The 18,218-nt window shown below is 42.1% G+C and overlaps 1 protein-coding gene across 2 annotated transcripts in view; it reads right to left on the bottom strand.

Moving 5' to 3' along the window:
• The window catches only part of MEGF11 (multiple EGF like domains 11), a 317,433-nt gene extending 314,874 nt beyond the window's left edge, over window positions 1-2,559 (bottom strand). For both annotated transcript variants that reach the window (XM_044662411.1, XM_044662412.1), the window contains exon 1: window positions 2,484-2,559. In XM_044662411.1, the coding sequence (XP_044518346.1) occupies window positions 2,484-2,544 (61 nt within the window). In that variant the 5' untranslated portion in view covers window positions 2,545-2,559. The remainder of the gene's footprint in view (window positions 1-2,483) is intronic.
• Between the last annotated feature and the right edge of the window lie 15,659 nt (window positions 2,560-18,218).

Raw genomic sequence — 18,218 nt, 5'->3', positions numbered from 1 at the left:
TACCTATTCCCAATCCATTGTTTCTAACCTTCCCTTCACTCCTCTCTAAGTTCCTTCAAGTCCCTTCACACCTCTCCAAGGTGGCCTCCTGACTTTCTTGAACTTCTGATACAACAGCCTTGCATCTTCATCACTTCCCTCCATGAATGTTTAGATCCTTTTTTGTGTTTTCTTCCTCTACCAAAATATAAGCTCCTTGAAGGCAAGGATTGTCCTTATTTCTCCATATTTATAGTCTCAGAACTTAGCAACCTTCCTGGCACATAATAAGTATGTTAATAAACAGCCTGTTGGCTTGACTTGACTTTGTTGGTTTGACTTTGCAAATGAGTTCATATGTCCAATCTCCTAAAAATAAACCCCCAAACCCCCGCTCCTTCCAAATACAGTCTTGCAGCTGAACTTGCCCCAGCTAAGCAGCTTAGGCCAGCCAGTTCTGCACACAGTAGCAGCCCTAGACATTATAAACGTTGCACATTGAAAGAGGTCTGAACTGCCCTCCCAAATCAGCAAGACTGATATTACAAAACTGGGACACTTGGTACTTCTGCAGTGTTGTCTGCCTTCAAAGGGCTTAACCAACATTACCTAATGAAAATTATACTGGGAATTGGTGCATCCTTTCTGAGGTCCTCCTTGTTGATGCCTGAGCTCCCTTTTATCATTTTCCTGGGGCCATAACTCTGCTCCCTAGTGGGGGAAAACATTCCCATCAATTCTGCCTCTGGCTTTATGAATCTAATACCAAACATTCAGCCTGAATCACCATATGCCATTGAGAGGAGAAAAACAAAAGGGAAAAGACAACGTGGTGGACCTTACCAGCATCAGAGCTGCCTACATCCATTTCCCCACCCCACCCTGTCTCTACTAGGGCCAGGAATGTCTGCTCCTGCCTTCATTACCCAGAGAAATAGAGGCCCTTTCCTCTCTGCTGGTTCAGCTCTCAGCTGCTCTGGAATATTTTCCTAAGTTGTGCAAAACTAACCCTATCCAACCCATTTGCTCCAGTGTTTTGTATTTTTTCTCATTCATCCCCCTAATGGAATTAAGATTGAGTTTCTCCAGCATTAGGTGAGATTTAACAACAGTAGAGAAAATTGTCATTTCATTCCCAAACATCAACACGCCTACACTCACCCAATCTGGAGTGTCTCTGGAGTCTGTTCTACCTACTTGAATGGCAAGGAGAATATTAACAGGGAAAGCCTTGCTCAGAGTTAAGAGGCAGGAGAAGCTGTGTGTGTGTGTGTGTGTGTGTGTGTGTGTGTGTGTGTGTGTGTGTGTGTGTGTGTGTTGGGGGGGTGGGATCTCTTTTCATCATCAGGCTGATTGTTCTAACACCCATACTGGGAAGACTTTGGAATTAAACTCCATCTCAAGGCCAGGCTCTCTTTGAAAACGGCAACTTTCTAAGAGTAAGCTGGGAGTGAGGAGGATGAATAATAGGATGTCAGAGATGGCAGGGACACTTTTGAAATCATCTTGCCCAAACCCCCTTCATTTTACAGATGAAGAAATGAGAAAAATTCAATGACCAACACGTGGTCACACTAATTTTTTTTTAAACAGACCTGGGACTCTAGCCCTCTTTTCTTGCCTGTCAGTCCAGTGTTTTCTTCATCTCACCAGGTTATTCCCCAAAAAGAGATATGTACTAGGAAACCAGACTCCAGTGTATGGTGTGAAAAACTGTGACATAGCAGCAGGAACGTCAGATTTAAAGTCAGGAATTTGGTTCAAATCACAGCTCTGCCACTTCCTGGGCAACCTGGGGCTGATCGCTTATTATCTCTGGGTATCAACTTTCTCATGTATAAAATGAGAAGACTGAACTGGACTGTGGTCTTTTTCAGCTACACATCATATTATCCTTGAGCTAACCTAAAGGGAAACGATGTCAACAATGTTTATCTTTAACAAATGACCCCTTTTGCCATGAACCCAGTGTCATAAAACTGTTGCACTCTCCACACCCCACTTCCAGATGTTTACCTACCTCCTTTCACTCACCCCCACTCTCTGCGATCAAACCTTGTTGGTGTTTTTCCAATCTGTCTTGTATTTACATTCTTTGTTATGTCCACAGATGATATTGTGTCATTAATTTTATTATTATTTGATTATCTGATCATATTTGATTATTATTATTAATTTAATAAACTAAGCCATATTAATGTGTTTCCTACATGTTACATCCTCCCAAATAACACAATGCCTTGGTCTATTTAAAATTAAGTTGTCTCCAATAGAAATGACACCAAAGGGAAAATTTTCAGGTTTAGCAATAGACAGAATCCACTCTGGCTCTTGGGTAGATGTATTATACTTTGGTAGATGATAGGTGGCTGCTGACTTCAATCACGCATAAGCTCTGCAATTCATCCAATTACCCTCAGGCTTCTCACATGACAGATTGGCTCCCCTCCTCCCCTGCACCCCACTCCCAATCCGACCAAGAATAGCAATTTCCCCCTACGTACGGATGCAGACGTCCCCGTTTTCATAGTATCCTGGGCAGCACTGGGATCTCCGTCGGTACATGGTCCTCAGGCCTCTCCGATACGCCGTCTTATAACTTATTCTAAATCACAAGATAGAAAGCCACTTGAAAGTATTGAAAATCAATCACTCCTGTTAGAATTATATTTGTGTTAAGCTATAGCGAGGAATGCCATTCAATAATTACTTTAAAATGCATGGAGGCTTCTGATGTGAAGGAACACAATAAAACAAAATCAATAGGGAAATCTTGACACTAGCAATATTGAGTGTATTAGAAACGCAGCATCTGCTAATGCCTGCCAACTTTCCCCCACATCCCAGAATGATTCTTAAGCATATTCTTGCAGTCCTGGAGAAGAGATGTTGGGTAATTTGGAGGACATCCCTAGCCTTGAGGCAACATCACAGAGGGGGTATCCAGAGCACAGAGCTAGAAGGGACCTTAGAGATGTAAGATAATAGGAGTGGGCACTGGAAAGGTTCTTAGAGATCATCCAAGCCAACCCCATCTCTTTACAAAAGACAAAACTGAAGCCCAGACAAATTAAGCGATTTGCCCTAGGTCCAAGAGACAGTAAATGACATAGATGGGATTTAAAACCAGGTCATCTAATTTCAGGTTTAGCATTCCTTCCACCCCATAGCTGGCCATTGTATCCTCAATGCCTCTTGTCAGTGACAAGCCTGGGATGGACAGATGATTAGATTAACTCATTTCATCATCATTTCTATTGTCCTTTTGGAGTTTCTTCCCAGAGGGAAGGGGGGAAAAGGCATCCAAGAAGCATGTTCTCTCCTGTTCATCATTCAGAGCCACTCAGAGAATTGGAAACATTTTTTTTTCTGTCAAGAAAACCTAGGGCTATATTCCCCCTCTTAGATTAACACTGTCTCTGCCTTTCAGAACTAGAAGGGACTTTCAGAGAGCCCTTTGTCCAAAGCCCTCACTTAACAGAGAAGGAGGCTAGAGGATGGGGGGAGAGGAGGGATTTTGTCCAAGATCACATAAGTAGTAAGTCTGTTTCCGTCAATTCTCAGTTATCCACTCTTACCAAAGGGAGCAGTGGCATGCATTATGCACAACAACAGATAATCCAAAAGCATTTCCCTTTGGATTTTGGCAGGAAGACAGAAACAAAGAGGGTATGATGTTGCATATTTGCTTTAATAAGTAGGCTGAGAGAACATTAATTTACTTTTCCTAAGATCACGGTTTCTGACTAATATAGCTCAGAAATGTGCAAAACTAAGTCAAACTAGGATTAAACATTTGCCACCAAAGACACATACGAAATAATCCATACATGGTTGGTAGATCGAATGCAGTGTGTTTAGTCTGCAATAAGGTCCTCTGCTGCTCTGTACCCCAGATACAGAGACTGTTCAATAAGGGACCTGAATAATGATGATGAGTTCTAGGGCCTAAAATCCAATACTTTACAGATGAGCTCAATTTCACGTTGCCCAGAAGAGGTAACTAGTGATGGACATCCTAACATAAGAACGACATCCCCACTGGTGTTCAAATTCATCAGAAGCCTCTGTCCTTGGCACAGTTCTGTTCAATGTTTTTATCAGTGATTTTATTCATTCATTCTGCTTAGATTTGCTTGCTGAATGAATATAATCACTGATAAAAAAAATTCTTCTGCACCGAATGACAGAAGCAGAATCCAAAATGATTTGAGTAGATCCTATCAGTAAGCTAAAACTAACAATCAGGATAAATGCAAAGTCCTAGAACAAAAATAAAATCTACTGCCAAGTGTGGATGTGAGAGATATGGCTAAAAAGTAGCCATGAAAAAGACCAAAAGACTTTAATGGATTGCAAGTTTAATATGAGTCACTAGTGGAATGCGACAGCCAAAAAAAGCTAATGGCCTCTTAGACTGCATGAAAAGAATTATCTGTGATATTCATGGTGACCAAGGCAATAGTCCTGCTGTACTTAGGAGGTAGATTGGAGTTATAATAAAAGGCACACTGGATTTGGAAATAGGAAGGACTGGGTTCAAATTCCACTTTTAACATTCGTGAGCTGTGTGACCACAGACAATTCACTTAATTTCTCTGGCCCTTAGTTTCCTCATCTATAAACAGGGACAACAATACCATCCTCACAGGGTTTTGGTAAGGGTCAAATGAGACAACATGTAAAGTATTTCCTCTGATCTGCAAAACTTCGGGCTCTACCAAAATGTCAGCTAGTTATTGTTATTACTATTTCAATTTCTATCATTACCCCTACTCTCCCCTCATCAGATCAGATCTAGAGTGTTGTATCTGATTCTAGGATCCACATTTTAGAAGCATCATTGGCAAACTGGGAGCCCAAAGAAGGTTGACAAGGATGGTAAGAGGATCTAAAATCTGTGCCTTAAAAGTATCAGTTGTGGGAACTAGATATGCTTAGTCTAGCAGAGAGATCATCTCGTAAAGAGAAGATGGGTAGAACTGAGAACTGGTTTCAAGTATTTAAAAGAATATCAACAGAAGTAAATTAGACTTGTCCTGTTTGGCCCTGAGTGGCTGAACTAGAACCAATGGGTAGAAGTTACAGGGAGACAGATTACAACTTAAAAAAATCCAATAATTAGTCCAAAACAGAATGGGCTGTTTAGGGAGTGATTAATGAGTTCTCTCATGCTAGAGGTCTTCACATAAAGGCAGGGGGACTCCTTTCAAGAGATAGTAGGATTCATGATCTGGCTGGTGTTCAACAAGGTGCCTTCTGAAGTTTCCTCCCCATTATCTGATTCTCTGTGCCTTCTTCCCAGGAGTGAGAGAATTTTGCTGAGTTCTTTGTCTATCTAGGAAATTATCAGCTTAGCAAACCCCACTCAACCCTGCCATGGGGCAGGAGAGTATGGCTATTGCCAACTTAGCTGAGAGGGCTAGATGACATTGCTGGCCAGTGGCCATACTTGGCTAAGCAGCCACATTTGAGGTTCCCATTCTCTGGCCCTCCCAGGAAAAGCTGAATCATCCTTCGTCCATCTTTCCATTTTTCCCTTTATGACAAATGACAGCATTTGCGTCCCCTAGGAAATCTGTGATATTTGGGGATGTCATAAGCTAAGGTCATTCTACTTTATCAAAAACCCATAAGAGGAGGTATCCTGGTTTGAAAGCCAGGTTTGACTTCTTAGCACAGGCAAAGAGTTCCCAGGAGTCTTAGGAGAAGCTATATAAGCACCTGGCTGGGGGCAGGAAAGGGTCTTATAATTGAAAGCATCCTCTAGAGGTCATCTGGTAATAGACAGGTTACACCAAAACTCCCTAACAGGAAGCCTTATAAAAAGATTTTTAGTCAACAGTGAATAGAGTGATAGATTTAAAGACAAGAAAACCTTAGTCTCTAATCTCTCTGAATCCTGTCTCAGACGCTAGATGTGTGACCCTGGGAAAGTCACTTAACCTCTCTTTGCCCTGAGTTACATCGTCTGTCCAATAGGAATGATCACAACAGTATCTATCTCACCAGGTTGTTGTGAGGACCAGATGAGAAACATGTGCTTTGTAAGAGACTATACAACTGTTCTTATTAGGACAACTCAAGAAGTAGATTCACTGGCCAGAGTTTCCTCCTTTCCCTTACAACCTAGATTGAGTTTCCTTTGGCTCTCCAGAACTCTGCCCCTCGGCAGGAAGCGGAGGGGGCTGTAAGTTTGGTTCCCAGCCGGCTCTTGGTTGAAGGATGCCATATTAAAACACACCCGTCTGCATTTAAGCAAATTGATGACATTGCTGTCAGCATGCACACTCTGGGTCATCAGGAAAGTTGCAAGGCAACTCAATAATCCTGCAAAATAACTCATTTTCCAGGAACGCAGCCTATTTTAATAAGCAGTCGCTCCCTTGTCGGGTGCCAGAGGTGATGAATGGGTAGCCCCGGTTTCAAAGCAATGGATAGAACAGTGCCACACGTTCCCTGTCACAGAGAGGCAGCAGTGATATCTTTGCCAGCTTCAGTTCTAGGACCAGAACTTGATTATTCCTTAAAAATACAGCAGGCCAGTCACTTTATGCACAAAGACAGCAAAGAACACACAACCATAGCAGGTCAGGGATTGGAAGGGAACTCAGAGATCACCTCATCCACCCCTCTCATTTCACAAATGAAGAAACTGAGGTCCACAGAGAAAGGATAACTTGTCCAGAGTCACACAGTTGGTGCAAGGGTTGGGACTAGAATCCAGGTATCCAGTTTTCAGTCTGGGGTTATTGTCTTTTCCCCACTATACCATGCTGGCTCCTGAGTCAGGAAAAAGGACTAGACTGGGAATTTCAGTAGTACTAGCAGTCCCCTTTACTCATGCAGTTCAGCACCCTCCCTACAATTTGTCGTCTGAGAGTTGCCTAGAGCAAAGGTGTCAGACTCATGGCAGGCAGGCAGCAAAGACCCACAAAACTCCAGTGTAGCCTCCACCAAATTAAAATTTAATTGAGAAATGCTTAACAAAATCAATAAAAATACAACATAGATAGTGTTAATTTGTGGTTTTCTAAGTCAATACATGGCTGGCGGAGATCTGTTTCTGTTGGAGTTTCACATGCCTGGCCTAGAACACTGAGAACTTAAATGATTTTGTCCAGGGCCTCAGGGTGTCAGGGTGAGTCTTGAACCCAGGTCTTTCTGACTCTGCAAGCCAGATCTCTAACCATCTTACCAAGATGCCTCTCACCTATATTCCCAGTACCAGCTGACTACTTTCATCCTGGAAAGGAACTCAAAATAAGCTTGTAATTTGATGCAGTTGCCTAAATCTCTCAGAAACTGATCCCCAACTTGACCTTCACTGGCTGGGAGAACTCAAATCTCTTGCTTACCCCTTTAGAGAATATCACTCACCAATAACTGCCCAATCCTTTTAGAGTTTCTGCTTGCTTCTACATTTTTTTTTGTCTCATTTGAACCTTACCACATATTTACAAGACAGGTGATAAGGAAAAGATTATCATTTATAAGGGTCAGCTAGGTGATGTCCTAAATAGAGCACTGGGCTTGAAATCAGGAAGATTCATCTTCCTGAGTTCAAATCTGGCTTCAGACACTTACCAGCTGAGTCACCCTGGGCCAATCACTTAACCCTGTTTGCCTCAATTTCCTCATTTGTAAAATGAGCCAGAGAAGGAAATGGCAAACCATTCCAGTATCTCTGCTGAGAAAACCCCAAATGGGGCCACCAAGAATCAGACATGACTGAATAGCAACAACATTTTACATTTTAAAACCCCCCAATAAGTGAAAGTACCCAGAGTCACACAGCAAGGTCACAGCATGCCCTCATTATCTTATCCCCTCCTTGAGGCCTGGATTATTCCCTAACTATCATTTCCTCCTCCACTTCTGAGTCCTGATTTCTTTTTTCCCTCTCGGTCTCTTTCTCCCTCTATCTCTCTCTCTGATGTGACAATCTTAAGAGTCAAGGTCAGGTCAGTGATCCCTATGCCCAGTAGCTTATTAAGAATTATTCATCCCTGTTGGAGTTGTCTTTCACATCAGTGTATTTTGGGTTTCATTTGGGGGTTTTGGTTATGTATGTCTGCTTTTACAACAATGACCAATATGGAAATGTGCTTTGCATGACAATAAAAAATGGATAAAAAAAGAATTCTTTATCTGAAGATGGTACTCACCGATGCCTCGTACACTTGAACCAGTTGAGAATGTCTGTACATCTTGTATAGTAGATCTGGTCGAAAGGATGGGCATAGGATTCCTGCACTGTCACAGCATAGCTAAAGGACAGAGGAAAGAGATGTGCTTTATCATCCAGGAGGCTTTGGCAATTTTTAGGACTGGCAAACCATAATTTGAGCTAGTCTGATCTAGACCTCACTACATCGTAGCATGAGTCGAGGCCATGGCTACCATCCCTTCCTGTTCACACCAACATGTATCCCCAGACTCGGGGAAAGGGGAACTCTAAAACCAGATATTCCAACTCCAGATTATTCCAAGAACATACGCCCCATCCCCAACTCAGAGATACAGACCTGGCTCATTTCCTGAAGTAGCACGTTGATTCATTCATTTATTCATTAATTTTCAATGATTTCAACTTTTTAAAAATGTATTAAGCACCTACTATGTACAAAGTGCTGCACTGAGTACTGGGGAAGACAAAGTTCAGATTGCTCCAGAATGAATCAATGAAGTCATTCATTGGTGCTTCTTATCTGTAAGCACTGAAGTATATACTTCAATGTGAGAAAGGCCCTAGGCAAGGTACTGAAGACAAATACAGTCCTGCCCTCCAGGAGTTTGCATTCTAGAAGGAAAAATGAAGCACATAAACAAATTCCAACTTTCTACAATGAGCTACCCAGTGGGGCTTTTCTCCCATCCTCATAAATTCATGCATACAGTGGTTCCTCAAAAGATGAAGGAAGCATGACTATCTCAGCAGGCACAAGGAGGAGGAGGAAAGGTTCAGGAAAGAGAATTACACTGAGGCTCTGGGTCTTGAGTCTGGACAATGGAGAGATGATATTCTCGGTTTCATGGCTGGTTGGGTAACGTTGCTTGTATATCAAAATGCTAATGAGGGTCCAGATTAATTTAACAGAGCCAGGCTTTACCAGCCCAGGGAGGTCTTTACACTGTGTTTTATGATGGAGGGGCATAATTACCAAGGCTCCCATCTGGAGCACTAATCCAACTAGGGAATTCTCCATAAGAGGTCTCTAGGGGCTAGGGTGTGTATTTTTTAAATTACACAGATTTAATCTTCGTGTAATGTGCAGTGGAGCTGAGCCAAGAACAGGCTGCTACTGGAAACATTAGGAACTAAAGTGGGGTCCCGGGACTGATAGCATTAGGCCCTCCACACCATTTATAAGATTAAAGTGTTTAGAGCTGGAAGGAACTTCAGAGATCTTCTCAACCAACTCTCCATCATTTTACAGCTGAAGAAACTGAGTCTCAGAGAGGGGGGAAATGTCCTGTTCAATGTCATCCAAGTATTAAGTAAAGCCAGGATAAGAACCCAGAACTCCTAACTCTAGAACCCAGAGCTCCTTCTACTTCATGAGGTGTGTGGGTGTACATACACATGTGTACACAAACTTAGGTTACGTCTTCATTAGTAACAGAGGCTGGCTCAAGATAGGGTTGCCCCATCAGAGCCCAGTGTAGAACCCTCAAACTTAATTTGTATCATAAAATTCAACATTCTCTTCCCTGCATCAAAATTCTCACTCAAGTTAATAATCAAATCAGGCTGAAATAACATTTCAAGGGGCAGTTAGTTAGCACAGTGGATAGGGTGCCAGGTCTGGAGTCAAGAGGACTTGGGCTCAAATCTAGCCTCAAACACTTCCTAGCTATGTGACCCTGGGCAAGTCACTTAACCCCAATTGCCTAACCCAACCTGTTTTGCTTTAGAACCAATATGTGGAATCCATCTAAGATCAAAGATAAGGACTAAAAAAGACAGAAGGAAAAGAGAAAGAAAGGGGGGGAGATAAAGAGAGGAAAGGAGGAAGGAAGAAAGAAAGGCGAAGAGGGAGAAGGAGAAACAGAGACCGACAGAGACAGGGACAGAGGGAGAATTTCAGTTGAGAATTGGTTTTGGACACCCTGGTTTCCTATGATGTGGACCTTAGAATTAATTTCCCTCATTTTAAAGTCTGTCAATAAGCATTCTTATATTAAGCACATACTCTGGCACCATGCTAAGTACTGGGAATTGTTGTGAGGGTTATTTAGCAATTAATTTAGTATTAGTGTTAGACCTAGCAGGAAGGGCTGAAGGATTCCAAGATGGAATGAAGGATCAGGAAGTGGGGCTTGGACTCTGGGAGAGACTCCATTAGTGGTTGGGACATAACTGTTGCTAACCCTGGGAGATCTCAGAGTTAGGGAAAAACTGCATCCACATTCCCTGGGATCCTGAGAGGTGAAGGCGTTCAGCAGGGGACAACAGACCTGCAGAGCAGCACCAAGTGGGGAAGTGGTTTGGGATCTGGTGGACAGCATTTCAAACTCATTCTCCCTACCTGGGTACCTTGGATCACCTGGTGGAGTTGGCTCTTGGCATCCTGTGACCATCCTTGGATTTACTGTGAGACCCCAATTGAAAGCCATACTCAGGCCCTTTAGCTGAGCTGAGCAAACCTGGCTGGAACCAGGTTTGGAGGAGCCTCCCTGTGACTTCAGTACTGCTTCCTTTGGGCCCTGCCTGGCTTAGGTTAATAGAATAGTGTAGTCAAGTCCTTCCCTTGTCCCTGTGGTTTGCCCTTAGGTTGTAAGTACAGAATCCCTTATTCCCATCCTTCATTATTATTTCCCTCAGTTAAACTGTTATAAACTTTTACCTTTTTGCCTGCTGGTTCCATAGCCTAGAAGAGCTGAGTGACTGTTGGCCTAACAGCCATTCCTACTGACAGTGAACAGCTTGGCTGTAAACCCTGGTCTCCCTATCCTGGTTGGTCCTGTCTCCAGTGTGAACCCACAAACCATTTAGATTACATTTTAATAATAATAACATCCCTGGTGCCCCACCATTACAGAATAAAAAGGAGAGCAAAAACTAGTCTCTCCTCTCTAAGAGCACTCAGATGAAGAAACTTAAGAGTGCTGAGAGCTTTAAGTATCTTGCACACAGTTGAATCACACAACTAGAAAAGCCAGGATTTGAACCCAGGTCTTCTGATACCCAGTCCAATGTTCTTTCCCCTAATTGTTCTGAATCAAAGATTTAGTAACTACAAAGGCTTGGCTCAGGTGTCTACTGCAGGGGCAGGCATTCTCTTAAAGGGGAAAGATACCTTTATTCATTCCCTTCATGGTTTACCAAGAACAACAACAAACAAAGTATGTATTCCAGTTGACTTTGGAAGAGGAAGAGCAGGAGCATAACGAAGAGATGGGCAGCTACGTAGCACAGTAGACAGAGCACCAGACCTAGAGTTGGGAGGACCTGGGTTCACATCTGGCCTTAGACACTTCCTAGGTGTGTGTCTCTGGACAAGACACTTAACCCCAACTGGCTAGTCCTTATTGCTCTTCTGCCTTGGAACCAATACCCAGACAATATCGATTTTAAGACAAAAGGTAAGAGGAAAGAAGGAAGAAGGAGAAAGAGAAGGAGGAGGAGGAAGAAGTAGACCAGGTCCAAAAATTAGATAATCAGCCTCTGTGGGCTAGTGAAGATGGGGGACAAAACAGTACTAGCTCTCAACATCACTTTATGGAGGGCAGGGACTTGAGGGCTGTCTCACTACCAAGGCCCAGGGGTTTGAAGACACAGGCCAGGCAATGTCTCTCTGAAGCTAATTTGTCAACTCCCAAGCCAGGAACAAGCCCCTACGATAGCCCTTCCTGCCCTCCCACCTCCGCAATGAAATCAGGGCTTCCTGGGACTGTATTCTTCATGAGGCTAACTATGAATATGCAAGGCTTAACTGTGCCCATGAAGCACTGACAGGAACAAAACTCTACTATTCTTTTAGAGCATAATTCCTCCACTAGGGCCTTCATTTTAATTTTATTTATTTGACTTACTAACATCCAAGAAATAGCATTGTCCTACTCAGCACAGCTCATCAATTTGGAGATTTAATTTGGGTTTCTCCTTGATTTATCACTATTACTAATAATAGCAGCTCACATTTCCACAGCACATTATAGTTTACAAAGTAATTTCCTCTAAACAACCTTAGGATTTAAGCAATATTTTTGCTGGGACAGGGGAGGAGAGGTTGGGGGAGGGAAGAGGAAAGATCTGTCTGTAGGATAGAGAGCTCCTGATTTGGAAACATTCCCTTTACTTACATAGATCAGCAACTTGCTGCAACTTATAACTTTGACAATTATCTGGGGGTACTGACAGGATAAGTGACTTGTTCCATGGTCATATATAACTACTTTATGTTAGAAATGAAAGTCTTCTTGTCTCCAAGGCCTGGCACTATCCATTATACCTGCTGCCTAATTTCAAACTACTAATATTTAAGCATATTAGTCATAGGAGGAAGTCCCTCTATTCAGTCACTCAATAAACATTTGTTAAGTGTGTGAAGATTTAACACTAGCCTGTCAAGATGAGGTTGGATTTCAAAGCAAAGGATCTTACTTCCAAAGCTCTGAACTGTGCCTCTCTGAGACGATGGGTCTCAGAGATTGCTGGGAGACTGTATTGGTGCTGTGCAGCTCTTCTAAGGACCACATGGGAAACTCAGAGTAGGATGCTGGAACTGGAAGGAATCTTTAAGATCAAGTCTGAACTATTCATTTTATAGATAAGAAAAGGAAGACTTGAGAGATGAACTGACTTGCCCAAACTCATATAGTTTATAAGGGGCAGAGCAAGAAAGGTATTTTATACCCAAATAATCTCAGTTAAATAATAAAAAGTCCCCTCTCAGAAGCCTGAAACACAAAGTCACATGTGAGATGAGAAGATGCTAGTTTATGTTTTGACACAAGTTCATTGAAGTGTTAATAAGTCCTTTGAGGCAAGGAAACCTGCTTTCTCTAGAACATGGACAGTACTCTGCAAATAGAGGGAGATTAACTTGCAGTTGTCTATTATCAAAAGTCCCCAAGTCTATCTTTGTCTTTCTGTTTCTAACTCTGTTTTTCTGTCCTCTCTCTCTCTCTGTCTCTCTCTCTGTCTCTCTGTCTCTCTCTCTCTCTTTGTCTCTCTCTCTCTCTCTCTGTCTCTCTGTCTCTCTCTCTCTCTCTCTCTCTCTCTCTCTCTCTGTCTCTCTGTCTGTCTCTCTCTCTCTCTCTCTCTCTCGCTGTGTGTGTCTCTGCCTACTTTTCTTTTGCAATTAGTAACCAAATACCTATAAAGGTACTGCCTAGAATAGGCAAAACCTTTTTAGATTCCTGCTATGACAACTATTTAGGTCTGCTGGCATTTAAAAAGTGTTTGACAAATTATGACAATCATCCCAAGCAATAAAGATGGTGACAGATATGCCATCTGTCATCTTCTTTGGAACAGCCTGATATAGTGGATAGCATGTTGAACTTAGAGTCAAGAAAATCTGGGTTCCAATTACACCTCTGATAGTTACCAGCTGTATGACCACTAGCACGTCACCCAAATGAGCCCTAGTGTCCTCATCCATGAAAGAGGGATGACAATACTTGCCCTACCTACTTTAAAAAGTTGTATTGTAAGATTCAGCCGTACTTGGCACAAAGTAGGTGCTTAATTAATGTTTGTTGACTGGCTGGCTGAAATAATTTCTGTAAAATGCTTTGCAAACTTTAAGGCACTATATCAGTATTAGTTATCACTCCCTGCCATCCCCACAGTAGACTAACAACATCTAACATGTCTTGATTCCAGGATAAAATCATGAGTTTGAGGACAAAAAGTCAATCCTGTCAAATCTAAGAAGTCTAAACATTGGTAAAGACTAAAGTAACAGTAGTTTGTAGAGCAACAACTGATGGTGCCCCTCCTGACTAGCTGGAGAGCTCTGATGGTCAACCAGCACTAATTTTTGCATCTCGGCATGATACAGTGCAGCTTGGTGAACCTTTTAGAGATTGTGCGAACAAAACTGTACCTTCAAGCTGCCTGTGAGCCCCCCTGCATTACTCCAGAGAGCAGAAGGAGGAAGTGCTCACATTGGTCTGCTGGGCAGAGGGGCCGGACGTGTAAAATGTCCTCAGGGATGATGGAGAGGGGAAATGGAGCAGACCCCTCCAACATGCCATGTCTTCACCAACATGGGTATACTGGAAGGAGCACTGAGCATGGCACAGAAGACCTTGGTTCAAGTCCAGACTAATTTACTAATCGTGGACAAATTTTTTAAGTTTTTCTGATCTCAGTTTCTCATCTATAATGCTTACACTCCTCCATTTCTGCAAACCTTAAAGGAACATTTTTGTTCAGTTGTTTTGATCAAGTCTAATGCTATGTGACCCCATTTGGGATCTTCTTGGCAAAGAGACTAGAGTGGTTTGTCATTTGTTTCTCCAACTCATTTTACAGATGAGATTGAGGCAAACAGAGTTAAGTGACTTGCCTAGGGTCATACAGCTAATAGGGGTCTGAGTCTGAATTTGAACTCATGAAGATGAGTCTTCCAGATTCCAACTCCAATGCTCTATCTACTGTACTACCTAGGAACATTATAAAGTGTTACTAATAATGAGAATAAGAAAATAATAACAGTAAATTTCAAAGCATTATAAGTGCAAACTATTAGTGTTAACATAGACTCCATTCATGCAACATGGCTCTCTATTTCCATCGGGCAGGTTTCCTCTTTGTTCTCCCCCATAAGCTACTCTTTTTCTCTGCATTTCCCAAGACAATCCAATTCAAGACTCACTGCCTTCCTTGATAATTGGTCAGTCTTTTTCTCTATCAGGGGATTTCTTCCCCTTATCATCTGAATCACGCTGTTGAAGATTTAATTTTATACTATCTTACATCCTTCTCTAATGGGTATGCCTTGACTCCATAACTTGATTCTAAGTTTTTTGAGAGTGCCAAACCTATTTCTTTTATCCCCTCATAGATTCTTCCACAAGAGTGAGTATTCCACAAACATGTGAGCACTTATTCACCCCAAGAAGGGATCAGGGGACCCTCTGGAGTCAGGCAACATGTCTGAGGAGCTTGGCTATTACCTCTCCCAGTGACTGCACACATTCGGATCATCAGGGTTCAGTGAGAGCGTAGTTTGCAGAAGGAAGGAGAGAAAGAACATTTTCACCATCAACCCTGCTAGGAGGGAGAGTACCATCTTGGGTCCTATGAAGGGGAACAAAAGAAGAGGGGTTATTAATCAAACTGCTTCCCAGAACATCTGTTTAGCACTTCATATTCCCAACATCAAACAGTAAACAGATTTGCTAAGCAGATTAAGTTTCTCATCATCATGGAGTAATGAACATTCAATATTTTACACTTGATCTAAAAATTTTTTCTGACAGCTGCAGACATTTTGTCTATAATAGTAACAACTTGCAAACTCACAGTCATTCATTCATTTACCCATTCAACAAACACTTGCTGAACACCCATTAATCAATTCTATTGGACAATCTCCTAAGCGTCTACTCTGAGCCAGATCCTGGAGAGACCAAGGCCAGATTGATGCGGTCCCTGCCTGCAGAGAGCTTCCATTCTAGACTGCTGTGTAAAAACTAGCGTGCTGGGAGCCTGATTTGTTCTTGTCTGCATACCTGTTATATTTCTCTTAGTAGACAATGAGCTCCTGAAGGCTGGAACTCGTGGTTTTCTTGGTATCCCCAGAAACTTGCATGTAGTAATTTATAAAAGACTAGTGATAAAATATGTATAAAGACACAGTCCCTGTCTCCAAAAGATTAAACTCTGGCAGAGGGGATGAGAGAAGTCATTGTGCCGAGCAGATTTGGCTAAGTGCCAAAAGAGGGGTGAGGATGGGGAACAAAATGTCCTGATGATTCCAGGGATGGAGAGATCACATCCAAGCTAGTCCAGATTAGCAGAGAGTCTGAATTGTGAAAGATATTTAAAGAAATGTCATTTCAGTACTTTCAAGTAAGTACACTCAGCCCTGAGCAAAGAACTGTGAAGTTGGCAAAATTTGCCTTCAATGCCTCCAGGCTTCCTTTGCTTTTACCTTCTCCTCTATAGTATCCTTCCTGCCCACCCCCTCCCCTCTAGCTTTAAGTCTTCGATACTTTCATGCCTTTTTCTCTACTTTCCACTGTAAAAAATTGCTCTTAAGAAAGAGTAGTAAATGAGTCATTTATATTTTAGTGGGAATTCAAGCCAATTGTGTAATCCCTTCAAGGACATTTGCATATTAAGCCTGATCTTTCATTGTAGTATCACAGGCTGTAGAATCCTAAGTAGAGCTAGACGAATCCTTCACAAACCTCTACATTTTACAGTTCATAGGTTCAAATATTTGAAGAAACTCCTCCTAAACCTCCTCTAATGAATAGATAACAATAGTTAGAGTAAGCCAGGCATTCATCATCTGTATACAAATAGAAGCTAATTTTAAAGTTTCATCCCTTATTCCCTCAGCAAGTCCTTTCATCATAAATAATACAAAGGCAAACCATCATAGGTCTTCTCTGAATTATCACAGATGCTAAGTTATTCAAATTTCCAAATTCATAAGGTTCTCGCTATATAACTAGAAACGGAACATCATTTGGCAGAAGTGAGCTTAACAGAACAAAAAGAGAAAAGAGAAAAGAAAAAAGAAGAGGGAGTTTCTAGTGTTTCTGCAAAGCAAGAGAGCTGATGAATGAGCAAACAAAAGGTTCCCTCTACCTACAAGTCATGTCCAGGGAAAGCTCTTCAGTAGCCAGGGGTAGGCACAAAGGCCATCACGCAAAATCAAATCAAGGCATCCTCAGAACAGGCTCAGGAGGAAGGTCATGTTTGGCTGGGATGGAAATGCTAGCCTTGCTGAAAGGCACACAAGTGATAGCTAAGAGAAAGATCCAAGGCTTCTGTCAGCTGAAGTCTCACAGAGATCAAGACTGAGAGCTGTGGCACAGATTCTAAATTCTCCCCATTCCTACTACTAGGTAGAGGTAAGAAGCCTTACAGAGTAAACTGGAGCAGATTTTGCAGATGAAGAAGCTGAGATCTAACCCAATCAAATAAGAGGTTTATAAGCTCTCAACACTGCTGGAAATACAAAGAAAAAAAGGGAGGTTTCTTGCTCTCAAGGGGCTTACATTCTAATGGGAGAGACAAAATACATAGGGGAAGAGAATAAACATTTGTTAAGCACCTACTATGTGTCAGACACTGCTAATATACAAATATTATCTTATATGAGCCTCACAATAACCCTCAGAGGTAGGTGCTATTATTATCCTCATTTTATAGTTGTGGAAACTGAGACAGGAAGAAATTAAATAATTTTCCCAGAGTCACACAGTAAATTTGAAATTTGAACTCGGGTCTTCCTGAGTCTGGAGTCAGTGCTCTCTCTCCACCATGCCATACAGAGCAGAGACAAGGCAGCCTTAGAAGGGAATATACTAGTAACTAGGAGAACCAGGAGAAGTCTACTAAACAAGATGGTGTTTGAATTGAGTCTTGAAGAAAGCCAGGGACTCTAAAAGCCAGAGGCAAGGAGGGAGAGCATTGCAGGCTTGTGGAACAGCTACTGCAAAGGCATGGAGACTAGAAATTAATCCAGTAAGTGACTTTCTCAAGGTCACACAGGCTGGTTTACAAATCCAGTACTCCTAATTCCCAAATCAGAGGTGCTCAGCTTTGTATTTTAGGAACTAAACTGATAGTGCCAATTTGTATGTCATGGTAGAGTATTGAAAAGAGGGCTAGATTTGGAATTAGAGGAGATGGATTTGAATCCTGGCTCTGTATGTCAGTGAAGTAGTCACTTAACTCACTAGGTCTCAATTTTCTGATCTGGAAAATGAATTAGACTGGATGAGATGTTCTATAAAGTCCCTTTCAGCTCTAAACCAGCTTGCTCTGCCCATTTGCTAAAAGCTTGCACACAGTTTACTTACCAAGTACCACAATGACTAGACATCTCCCTGGTCCTGGATACCCACTATGCCAGAATCCAGAATTCTTTATCCTTTGGTTAAGGGTACAAGGAGTGAAAGGGGGATAGTGTTGTGGTCTACTAGAGTAGAGCAGGGATGACTGCTCTTAAGAAGGTAGGAAGGGGCAAGGCAGTCACCATGAATGGAGCATAATACCTGGGATAGGGGAGAGAAAGGAGATCCCCTTTGGAGCTAGAGGC

Source organism: Gracilinanus agilis, chromosome 2 (assembly GCF_016433145.1).
Source record: "Gracilinanus agilis isolate LMUSP501 chromosome 2, AgileGrace, whole genome shotgun sequence".
NCBI lineage: Eukaryota > Metazoa > Chordata > Mammalia > Didelphimorphia > Didelphidae > Gracilinanus > Gracilinanus agilis.
The sequence above is the reverse complement of the archived record's forward strand: the minus strand, read 5'-3'. Positions and strand labels throughout refer to the sequence as shown.